The sequence below is a fragment of the Pteronotus mesoamericanus genome, unplaced genomic scaffold (assembly GCF_021234165.1).
Source record: "Pteronotus mesoamericanus isolate MK-2021 breed Mesoamerican mustached bat unplaced genomic scaffold, CSHL_Meso_final contig_20, whole genome shotgun sequence".
In the NCBI taxonomy this organism is placed as follows: Eukaryota; Metazoa; Chordata; class Mammalia; order Chiroptera; family Mormoopidae; genus Pteronotus; species Pteronotus mesoamericanus.
The window spans coordinates 3,820,766-3,833,088 of record NW_026555085.1 but is presented as its reverse complement, the minus strand read 5'-3'; the positions used below and the strand labels follow the sequence as shown (position 1 = coordinate 3,833,088).

The 12,323-nt window shown below is 51.9% G+C and overlaps 1 protein-coding gene across 1 annotated transcript in view; it reads right to left on the bottom strand.

Annotated features, from left to right (window-relative positions):
* ITPR3 (inositol 1,4,5-trisphosphate receptor type 3) overlaps positions 1 to 12,323 on the bottom strand; it is a 65,751-nt gene that overhangs the window by 31,953 nt on the left and 21,475 nt on the right. Inside the window, exons 3-9 of the mRNA XM_054569226.1 lie at positions 6,444 to 6,565; positions 4,594 to 4,680; positions 3,874 to 4,032; positions 3,584 to 3,682; positions 3,199 to 3,282; positions 781 to 927; positions 435 to 530 (exon numbers count right to left, since the gene is read on the bottom strand). Coding sequence (XP_054425201.1) covers positions 435 to 530; positions 781 to 927; positions 3,199 to 3,282; positions 3,584 to 3,682; positions 3,874 to 4,032; positions 4,594 to 4,680; positions 6,444 to 6,565 — 794 coding nt within the window. The remainder of the gene's footprint in view (positions 1 to 434; positions 531 to 780; positions 928 to 3,198; positions 3,283 to 3,583; positions 3,683 to 3,873; positions 4,033 to 4,593; positions 4,681 to 6,443; positions 6,566 to 12,323) is intronic.

The window sequence follows — 12,323 nt, the reverse complement described above, 5'->3', positions numbered from 1 at the left end:
ATGACCCCCACCCCAAGACAAAATCCACATACAGTGCTGGTTCAGGGTAGGCAGCCCCACCCTGCCCTCCATGGCCCTTCTCCATAGACCCGCAGATGAACACACACACACTCACACATACGAGTGCCCCAATACACACAAGCCTGTGTGTTATGGACAGACATCAATGTCAAAGTTCCACAAGGGCTGGGAACTTTGCTTACTGCTGTATCCCAGTGCTTAGAACAGCTCCTGGCACATAGTAGAGACAGTAATATTTATTAGGCTCATTTATAATCATGCAATTATTTAATAACATTTGTTAAATAAATGCATGACTGCAGATAAGCCAGGGTCCATAGACACGTACATGCACCAAGGGACACATGCTTGCGTGTGCCCATAAGCACACACAGCCTGAGCTCCCAGATGCCACTTGCCCCCTACCGACTCACCTCAGCAGCCAGGTAGTTGCCCGTGGCCAGGTGCTTGAAGCGGTACAGACCATTCCAGTGGCCAGCTCCTCCGCGGCAAGGGTCATGGTGGACCACCTGAGAGGGTACAGGGGTGAAGCTATCTGGGAAGAGGGTGCTCAAAGGGGGAAGCATGGACAGAAGGCCTGGAGAGCTCTGGGTAGGTAGCTCCTGAACCCTTCCTGGCCCCTTGGCTCCAGAGGGACTCAGAGGACAGACAGAAGGCAACCACCCACCGCATGCCACCAAGGTGGGAGTAAGAGGGAGGGGCGGAGCCCAGAGCTGGAGAGAAGGGCTGGGTCCGGGGCACCAGAAGCAGGGCTCTGACCTCCACTTCCCAGAGGGCGTTGGAGCTGGTGGCCGAGGTGGCAGACTGGCGCAGCGTGGTGCGCAGAAACACCTGCAGCTTGCCTTTGTACTCGTCACACGTCAGGAACTTCTCCTGCTCCGCGTGGAACAACCGTACCACATCTCCCTGCGGGCAGCAGAATGCAGGCTCAGGAGGGACAAGGAGCCTCCCAGGTCCAGCGCCCCCCTGCCCCAGGCGCAGGCACAGCTGGCTGGGCCCCACTTGTTCCTTCCAGAGCCAGCAAGGAGAAGGCAGCCAAGATCCTCAGCTGAGGTGCACATGCTCTCACCCAGAGCCCTCCCAGCCTTCCATGTTCAAACCTGCCCTCCCCAGTCAGTACCTCTAGAAACCCCACCTGACCTCTAAAGGCCAATCTCAAGTCTCCCCTCCATGAAGGCAGGAGGGATCTTCCCAGGACCTGGGGGCATCTCTCCTGAGCCCTTCCTGACTGGCTATTGGTGCATCGTGCCCATTTACTTTGCTCCCTGCTGGACTGAAGCAGCTGGACTGCAGGGACTGCGGCCTGTTCACCTCCATAACTTTGGACACCAAGACCAAATTTGGATCCTGGCTCCGCTCATATAGGCTGTGTGACCTTGGATAAGTCCCTTACTATCTCTGAGCCTCAGTTTCCTCTTTCGTAAAATGGGAATACTACAACCGCCTTGTGGAATTTGTGAGGATTCTAGTTTGTATAATGAAGTAACACTACGCTCTTATCACATGCCAGTTACTGTGTGAACGCTTTACTTGAGCTTCCTCACTAATCCACACGCTAACCCTCTGAGCACATACATCATCATCCCCATTTTACAGGTGGGGAAACTCAGGTACACAGAAGCTAAGTGTCCTTCTTCGATGGTCACACGCTAGTGACAAATGGGACATGAATCCATGTGCTCATCTCTCTACCACATTTCCTCCCACAGTGCGCCTGCACCCAGCAGGCTCTCCGGGCATGGCTGTCACGCCTATTATTATCATTAAGTAGTGTTATCTGTCTTTCCCATACTGTGCTGGACACAGAGTTCTCAGCCAACATCTGTGGTGTGAACGCATGAGTGGGTAAATGAAGGAATGAATGAATATGCAAAGATTGGATTCGTTACTATGGCAGAAGCTAGTGACTTCTGTACCCAGGCAGTGCACAGTGACAGCAAACAAGGGGTGGGCTTTGTTAGCTTAAGTCTCACTTCCAAGTTGCCTGGAATCTAACATTGGAGCCATGACAGATTCACCGAAACCACTCTGGGCAGCACCTCAGGGTGCAGCCCAGTGATGTTTCCTTTTCTACACAGATTTGGAGCTGGAAAATATAACAGGAAAGGCTTCTTGGAGGAGGTGGCACAGAGGCTGAGCCTTGATGGATGGATGTGGGCGATGCACAGGTTTAAGGAGGGAAAGGCAGAGAGTTTGGGTAGGTGGGAAATAGTCTGGGAGATGGGAGGGAGGAGGAGGGTGAGACAGCCTGAGGTGGACAGGAAAGCCTGACAGAGCAGCCTGGCTGGGGGAGGAGGGCAAAGGGAGCAATGCAGGCTTCAGGGTGGCCTCCTGAGGTGACTGCTCAGGGGCCTGTCACCTCTCTTTAACAGGTATCATGGCCCGATGCACCTGCTGATCCCCCTACCTGAGGAGCTCAACCCTCTCTGCTACCTATTAATCTGCCCCTCCCACCTTCCCCTCCACATACTGCCTGCACCCCAATAGGCTGGTTCTGCCCCTACAACCCCTGAGGAGCCTCTGAAGCCTCCTCCTCTTTCCAGCCCCACGTCTGGTTTTCAGGGTTACTCGGTCTCTCCAGTCCTCCTCTCACCCTTGGCTCTGGTCCCTCCCAGTTTTTACTGAGGTATTTCCCAGTACAGTGCCGCCTGCAGGCTCATGCACCGCCCCCCCCCCAGCCTGCCAACGCCTTATGTTCTTGTGCCCACACCAGTAGGTCTGGAACCAGGGCACAGACCCTGACTTAGCAGGCGCATGTCCTTGCCCAAGAGGGCACGGGGCAAAGGGCAGGGAGCCCAGCACAGATCCATGGAGCAGATGCTGGAGAGGGGATAGAGTACTTAAAGGATCTGGCCCACCCCAGTGTGGGTGATAGGGACCCCAGTCTACTGACATCCCCTTATCAAGAGAGCAAACTGAGGGCAGCCAGGACTTAGAGAGAGTAAATGGGATTTGTGAGGCCAGAGACAAGAAAACGGGTGGTCTGGATGGGGCTGGTAAGCAGGCTCCTGTTGGGGTGGAGGGAGGCTGGAGGGGCTGCAAAGCCCGAGCAGGGGGTGCATGGAGAGGAAGGTCAGACAGGGAGCAGCTGGGTACAGGGCAGGAGGGGGGACCTGTGAGGCAGGGACTGGGCAGCCAGCAGGCAGGGCAGCAGTGGTGGGGGCTCCCCATTCTTACCCCTTTCAACACCTCATCCAGGTGGTCTCGGAACTGCATAAACAAATTGATCTTCCAGCTGGTGTTGCAATTTACAGAGTTGACCTGGGAAAGGGCAGAGAGACCCCTGATGTCAGGCAGACCCCCAGCCTTTGGGGAGTGGGCAGCACTGAAGGCCTGGAGAGGGGTGAGGGGAGGACCAGCCCAGCCCAGCCCCACTATAGACACAAGGGGGTGTCTTCTTCCAGCCAGGCCCCTCAGACACCAGCCCAGCTGCCCAGAGGCTGCCAACCTGTGGCATGGAAAATGAGGGCAGTGCTGGGAGACAGGTGGGGAAGGGGATCTGTACCCTCAGAGGCGTGGGGTCACCTCTCCCCTGCAGGGCTGGCCCTGCCACCCCACTCACCTCCTTGCAGCCGGCATTGTCGCTGAGCTCATAATTACTGGCATGCAGAGGCTGCCCGGCATTGACAGGATTCAGGATCACCTTGTCCCCCACGACCACCTATGGGGACAGGTAGAACAGGGTAAGGGTGGGGAGGACCCAGCCTCCGGGCCCCTCTCTGGTCTCAGTCTGCCTCTCTAAGAAATGGATATGACCTTGTCCACTCCCCACATCAAAGACCCTATAGAAGCCCCTCTAGAGCTGTGGCCTGCTCCTCCCACCAGGCCCCCTCAACCCAGCCCCATCCTCACATTGTCCCCATTACTCCGCAGCTTCCAGAAGGGCTGGATGAAGAGCCAGGAGCCCTCGTTGCCCGTGGCATCCAGCGTCACCCGCATGGCATTCTTCTCCAGCAAGGCTGGCAGCCGCTTGTTCACCGTCAAGTACTTGTTGCTCTTCATGTGCAGGAGCTGGGGGGAGGCAGGGTGTGGGTGAGGGGCCCTAAGAGGCCAGCCCATCAGAGAAGGAGGCCCTGGGGGGACCCACTGAACCCTGGTCACAGCTGGATGCACACAGTGTCAGACACACAGAAACAGACTGAGACATGCAGTCACACAAACACATACCAGTAGGGCACCTGGGTGATCACAAAAATAGAAGCTAGCACTGGTCTAAATACCTTAAGTGTATCATTGCATGCAATCTTACAGCAACCAAGGGGGAAGTACTGTCACTGGCCTGATTTTACAGATAGAGAAACAGAGGCGCCAGGAAGTTAAGGAACTTGCCCAAGTCACAGAACCACGATCTGAACCCAGAACACATGGTTCCAAAATCTGTGCTGGTGGCCACTGCACCAAAAACACACCCTTGGACACAGCTACTCATGCCACGTGCAGAAGTAGATATTCAGTCACAGAAACGGTCCCAGAGCCACCCATTGGAGACAAAACCCCCAGAGGGTAGGTCAGCTGGCACCCCTCACCCAAGAGCAGCCCAGGCATCCTCAGGAGAAGATGCAGGGGTCTCACCTGGATCACACTGCCGTACTTGACCACGTCCCCATGCACCTTCTTGTTCTCTGTGTCGTTCTGCTTCTGCTCCATTTGGGCTGCGTGCTGCACAGACATATACAAGGCGACACACACAGCTCCGGACACTGCACCCAGAGTGACATACAGAGGCCACCTGGCCCGTTCCCTCCCACTACCGAGAGGGGGTGAGGCTCCCGGTGTGAAGGGGCAGCCTGAGGTCATACAGCCTGCAGCCTAGGGTCTGCCACCACCTCTCTCTGAAGAGGGCACACTGGCCAGCACTTGAGCCCCCTGGCAGGCACCTATGCTGAGCCTCCCCCATCTCACCAGACCCCAGATGCCCCAGAAAAGGACCCCTGCCCCAGTCCACATGCTGGCAGGCATGTTTGGTGCCACTGCCTCCTCCTCCTCCACCCCCCTCCTCTGTGATCCTCCCACCCAAAACTGTGTGTGATCCCAGGCCACTGCCTCCTGGGAGCCTTCCCTGACTGGCTACGTCCCACTCTGGTGGATCCAGCTCTCATGGACTCAGGGAGTTGGATTGTATCCCATCAAGGACACCTTTTTAGGCACTTCTGTTACATTTGACAGCAAGCTGCCTGAGGACAGGCTCTGTCTCCCCCATCTGACTGGGGGTTCCTAGAGGCAGGCACTCTGTCTCCTCCATCAGAATGGCACTCACTGAGAGCACTGGCCCCTCTACCCCTTTCTTCTCCTCAGTCCCATTACCCTGGTCTCATGACTGAGACTGGGGTGAGGGTGGCTGCTGGGGGGGGGGGCCTTACTGTGTACACGTGACTTTCCACAGCCCTACAGTGTGTAGCTGTGACCACATGTAGTTTGAATGTGTGTTGGTGCACACTGAGGACCCCGTGCCCAGGCTAGATCCCCAGTTCAGACTCGGGCTGTGTCAGCAGCAGGGAGGAGCCTATGACAGCCCCCAGCTCAGGGAGGGAGATGCGGGTATTTATACCAGAGCTCAGGCAACCCATCCCAGCCCCCTCTCTCCAGCCCAGTTCACAGCTGCGGGGCAGGGCCACCCTTCCGCCATCTTACACCTACCCCTCAGGACAAAGGACACAGGTAAGCAAGGTCTGCACAGGGGTAGAGGCTCCAGGGCAAAGTAGGGTCTCAAAAGCAGGCTGCAAAGTTGTGGACCCAAACTCTCTTACTCCTTTTTCCATGGGGCCTAACTCTGGGCCCCATGCTCTGTCCAGAGAGGACCACCCAGACTGTGAACTGGGTCACTGCCCCCAGGAGGCCCATGAGCAACCACCAGGCCCTCGCACCAGGCACCATCATGTGTCCAAGGAACCAAAAGTGGCTCAGAGACCTAGGCACCATCTAGTCCCTATTGCAAACTCACAGAATGACCATGGACAGCACAGTCCCCTCTAAGGACTCCAGGCCCCAACTCTATAAAACAAGGGGAGGAGTTAAGACTAGTTCTCATGTCAGGTTCTCGGAGCCATTGGAACTCCGTGCATAGCAGTACAGGTTGTTCACTGCACCGTGGTGTCCAGCTGAAGGGCTGGTGGGAGCTGAACTCCAATCCACCTTCCACTCACTGAACCATGTGCCCTGGCATAGCATTGTGCAAGCCTGGAGGAAGGGATGTCTTCTTCCAAGACACACAAAGTGGTCGTGTGGATGAACGGGTCTCTGGGAGGACAGTATGCCCCCCGACCTCACCTCATTTACAGCAGCAAACACCTATCTCTTGTATATTGGGGTTTTAAAAACCACTGAACCCCGCCATGGGGCCCGTCAGCTCTGGTGAGCAGCAGCCCTAAGTGTGCGTCTGGGGTCCTGATGCACACACATGGTGCACACCTGTGTGCACACACCTGCAACTTCTGCAGCAGCACCACGTCGGCGATCTTCTCCTTGTCCTGCTTGGTCTGCTTGGCCTTCCAGTACTGCTTCTGGGCCGAATAGCGGTTCATGGGACACACCTTGAAGAGGCAGTCTATGGTAGGGCGAGTGAAGGAGGACATCGGTTCACGTGGGGCTCAGGGCCCTCCCTTCGGAAAACCCCAACCTGCCCTGCCCTCAAATCCCACCTCAGCTCCCTGTGAGAGACAGAAGAGACAAGAACCCCACAGATCTTGGAGCCTCCTGTATTGAGTAGAATGGAAAGTCCCAAATACAGGTTTGAAAGCAGGATCTCAGCTGGGACGTGGACACGTGCCCTCTGCCCCACAGGAGATTTATCAGAAGCTCTTGGGCACCCCCCTTGCCCTCTCTGTGCCCAGCTCTCATGGACATTGGCAGCTGACAGCTCACACCTGCATCTTTCTCTGGCCAACTGCCATCCTGCCCACAGATGACAGAAATTACATCCTCTGGCCCCCTCCCAAGGGGCAGCCCATCCAGTGTCTGAGGCAGGGAGGTTAACAGCCCCTCCTCTAGGAGACTGTCTGTGTGCCAGTGACTCCCAGCTCCCAGTGGGATCAGGCTGAGGTTTCTCTTCCCCTGAAACCACCCCCTTCCTCTGTTATCCCCTGGCCTGGGTGAGCGAAGCTCCTTCACTCCCCTGACACCTCTCCTCAATAACTCTCCCAACCTAGGGAAGTTGACCTAAGACAGGGACAATCAAACTTCCAGGAACAAACCAGAAAGCGCCTACTTAGCAGCTTCAGGCTCCAACGGACAGATAAGAATGGGGTGGGAATTCTGGGCATAGTTTTGGGCTTTGGTGTTTTGGGGAAGAGTTAGGTTTTGTTTGTGTTTTGCAGAAGAGATGAGCCTCCCAAATTTGCAACATTTTAATAAAGACCTCTTTCCTTTCCCACCAAAAAAAAAAAAAAAAAAAAAAATCCAGGAACAAATTCACTATTACAATTTTTATTTTGGAAGGCATAAGTTGGATAACCTTATACTAAAGTGTGGTGGGAGGGGATGGAGGATTCGGGGTCATGGTGAAATGCTGGCACAGGAGACTGGGCCTATCTGACAAGGGCAGGGGCTGTGCTGGGTGGCAGCAAGTTCCCTGTCACAAGAGGGAATCACATCCTGGGCAAGGGAGTGGGCTCACAGCCCCGAGGCTGTGCCTCCACAGTCGCGCAGCACTCCAGCAGCATGGAACGCAGGAGAGAGACGGTGTGCCCGGGACCTGGCCACTGGCGGAGGAGAGCGGGCACCGGGAGCCCTCTCCTTCAGCCCCTCTCACCTACCCTCTAAAAGGAAGGCTATGTCCCTGCTCTGGTAAAACTGGCCAACCAGCCCCTGGGAACTAAAAGTGAAACTGGATTTTCTGTCTAGCCCACAAGCAGGCAGAGGCCCCCTAGTGCCACCAGGAGGAGAAACCGAGTGAGTCAAAGTTCAGAGGAGACATAACTTCCATGAAGGGAAGGAGAAATGGCAATTCCAAAAGCAGATGGAGCCACCCAGGGCTGCCATGCCCAGCTCACCTTGGCAACACCAGCACAAGGGGGCTTCACTTCCAGAAACATACACTCGGTTTCTTAAAGAGAGTATGTCTTTATGGGGTTCTGCTCAGCCCTCAAGAAGCTGGGGTGTTACCCGCTCCAGGAAGTCCTCCTGCTGCTTCTGGCTGAGTTGGAGCTCCTAGGTCCCTTGGTCACTACCTAGATCTCACTGTCTTGTTAGAGATCACTGGCTCTCAGCAGGAGCTGGGGAAGTAGGGCCACACCAAGGGGAGTTTTTTAAATAGGGGTGTGGGTCCAGCCAAGATGGAGGCATAGGTAGATACACTTTGCCTCCTCTCACAACCAAAAGAAGGACAACAACAAATTTAAAAACAAAAAATAACCAGAAAATTGAACTGTATGGAAGTCCAAAAACCAAGAAGCTAAAAAAGAAGCATTCATCCAGACTAGTAGGAGGGGTGGAAATGGGCAGCCGGGGCTAGAGGACGCACAGCAAAGCAGCAGCTGGAAGACCAGGCGGGTGAGGTGGGGGCTGGTGAACCAGGCAGTCCCACATCTGCGTGCAGATAAACTGGGAGGAACAGCTGGAGAGCAAGACAGACCGTGCAATCCAGGGTTCCAGAGCATGAAATGAAAGCCTCAAAACCTCTGGAGGTAAAAACCTGTGGGGGTTGTGGCAGTGGGAGAAACTCCCAGCCTCACAGAAGAGTCCACTGGAGAGACCCACGGGGTCCTAGAATGTGCACAAACCAACCCACCCAGGAATCAGCACTAGAAGGGATCAATTTGCTTGTGGGTAGCAGGGGAAGGGACTTGAAAGCCAGCTAAGAGCCGAGCAAGCGGCATTGTTCCTTTACAGACCCCACCCCCATCGCAGGGACCTGGGTTGCCTCCCCCTGGTGACTGTCTAAGGCTATGCCCTTCCCAATGTAACAGGCACGCTGAGACAAAGAAATATGGCCCAAATGAAAGAACAGATCAAAGCTCCAAATATAGAACTAAGCAATAAACAGAGAGCCAACCTGTCAGATGCCCAGTTCAAAACACTGATAATCAGGATGCTCACAGAATTGGTTGAGTATGGTCGCAAAATGGAGGGAAAAATGAAGGCTATGCAAAGTGAAATAAAGAAAAATATACAGGGAACCAACAGTAAAGGAAAGGAAACCAGGACTCAAATCAACGATTTGGAGCAGAAGGAAGAGATAAACATTCAGTGAGAACAGAATGAAAACACAAGAATTCAAAAAAATGAGGAGAGGCTTAGGAACTTCTGGGACAACTTTATATGTTCCAACATCTGGATCATAGGGGCTCCAGAAGACAAGGAAGACCAAGAAATTGAAAACTTATTTGAAAAATAATGAAAGAGAACTTCCCCAATCTAGCCAAAGAAATAGACTTCCAGGAGATCCAGGAAGCTCAGAGTCCCAGAGAAGTTGGACCCAAGGAAGCACACACCAAGGCACATCATAATTACATTACCCAGGATTAAAGATAAGGAGAGAATCTTAAAAGCAGCAACAGAAAAGGAGACAGTTACCTACAAAGAAGTTCCCATAAGACTATCAGCTGATTTCTCAAAAGCAACCTTGCAGGCAAGAAGGGGCTGGAAAGAAGTGTTCAAAGTCATGAAAGGCAAGGACCTCCATCCAACATTACTCTCTCCAGCAAAACTATCATTTAGAACAGAAGGGCAGATAAAATGCTTCCCAAATAAGATCAAGTTAAAGGAGTTCATCATCACCAAGTCCTTATTATATGAAATGTTAAAGGGATTTATCTAAGAAAAAGAAGATAAAAAACTATGAACAGCAAGATGACAACAAACTCACAACTATCAACAACTGAACCAAAAAAAAACAAAAACAAAAACAAAAACAAACACAAACTAGGCAAACAACTAGAACAAGAACAGAATCATAGAAATGGAGATCAGAGGGGAGGGGGAGGGGGAAGAATAGGGGAAAAGGTACAGGGAAGAAGCAGCAGAAATAGGTACAAAATAGCCGGCGGGGGATTGGGGGTCAGAATAGTATAGAAAATGGAGAAGCCAAAGGACTTATATGTACGACCCATGGACGTGAACTTGGGTGGGGGGGCGGGGAATGTTGGAAGGAGGGGTAGTACAGGGTGGAGGGGAATAAAAGGGAGAAAAAATTGGGATCACTGTAATAGTATAATCAATAAAATATGTATTTAAAAAAGGAAAAAATAAAATAAAAAGTAATTTTAACCACCACATAAATAAATAAATAAATAAATAAATAAATAAATAAATAAATAAATGGGGTGGGGGTGATTTTGATTAGCCCAGTGATAAGGTCACAGCTGGCACTTAGTAGTCAAGACGGAGATGCTGGACACCTGCAGCATAAAGACTGTCTGGTGTGCCACCTGCCGTAAATGCCCTGCTGCACACTTGCAGGTGAACAGCTATGAGCAGTGCTCTAGGCCCAGAGTGGCACACACACACACAAAGTCATTTTGGCATTATTTTAGCAAACACTGAATTTTCCAGGGATGCAACTCCGATATACACAGAGGGAACACCGTACTTTGTATCATTCAAACTTTACCAGGTGATTTCGCTGTTTCAGAAAATGTATTGCTCATGGCCACCCCACGCTTCAGTGCCTGCATCTGTGGCTGCAAGCTCATGACTCGGAGGCAAGCCCTGACTGCTCCCCTGGGTCTTCCAGTTGGGCCCAATGTTTACTTCCAAAATACGCGTGTACATTGTAATTTTTATGTATTTATTTTACTATATAGAAATAGAGACAGAGACTGTTATATATTGCTTTCCTTTTATTTCTCTTTTTTTGTCATGCTTAGAGCATCATACTGGCCTTACCACCTCCCCCCAGCTCCAGGCTCAGTCAGACCCTGGACCCCGCCCCATTTTATATTATATAATTATGGATATGGACAGGCTGTATTACTTTTGGATTCCCCTTCATAATATTAAAGGAGCCAGCTCTGGGCCTGACAGGCTGCTCTGCTTGTTTCTGCCGCCTTCACCAGGCTCTGAGGGGCAGGGCTGGGTAGAGCTCATGACTGTGTTCCCAGCCCCTAGACCAGGGCTCAGGGACTGTCTGCCACACGAACGCATGAATCTAGAACAATTTCCTCACAACAACAAAAATTTAACAATCAAAAGCAGAACGACTCCCTCATGTGCAATGAGGGGCTTGAATTTAGCCTTGAAGGGAGGAAAAGGATAAGGCAAGAGGCTCTGAGATGGAGGGGAGGGGTGATCAGGTGAGCAACCACAGGCATTGGCCATCGTGTCTCCTTGGGCTCCCACAGCCCAACTCCCTGCACTCCTAGTCCAGACAGGACAAAAGGAGGAAAGAGAGATGTTTCCCCAGGTCACTCAGCTTGTCTAGTAAATACATATTCAGGTCACCCTTTCACGAAACAACACGGGGTTTCTGATATACTCCATTATGGAACAGAAAACAACTTGACAACGAGATTTTTCAAACAGATGTTATTTGAAGACTTCTGAAAGAACTGATGAGACAGTGAGGATCATCTGGTCAGGACAGAAGGTCGAAGGGGAAACCAGGGAGATACACCCCCAAGCTACTTTCACCCTGAGGGTATTTGCTGATTCCAGAAGACATTAATTTTTATTAGGACAGCTTCACAAGTGACAGGGACAGAAATCCGAGCCCAGGCCCACGACAGGTGGGAGACCCTCCCCTCAAAACTGCTCCTTCAGCCCTGCTGGAATCCCCTGGGTGGTGCAAAGCCCCAGACTTGAGTTTGGCAGTGGTGGTCTTGCACCCGGCGTGCCCCCAGGAATCTGGCATCACACCCTCCCCAGAGGAGAGTACTTCCTCCCACTCCACGATCACTCATACCAAATGTTTCAAATGCAACAAGTGTGCAGTTAAAGATGCCACAAACCAGGAACACTTGAGAACTAGATGCCACAAGAGAGAACAAACTCACAAAACAGACACCAGAACCAGACATGAAGAGGCTTCAGACAGACATCATCAGTAAACTGGAAATGCCTACTCTGCTTAAATCAATAAAAAAAAAAAGACACTTGAGGATTCCTGCAGAGAATAGGAAACTATAAAGTGACACAGCAGACTGAAAAAGAACCAAATGGAATTTCTAGAAATAAAAAAGCTTCAATAACCAAACCTAAAACTCATTGAACATATTTAACAGAATAGACAGAGCTTAAGAAAGAATTAATGAAATGCTAACAACTCTTACTGTATTTGATGCATTCTAATTCTATTCTATCAACTTGTTAAAGGATGATCAAGCCCCATTAATGGGACTTTACAGCCCAAGAGTGCATCCTGTTGGAAG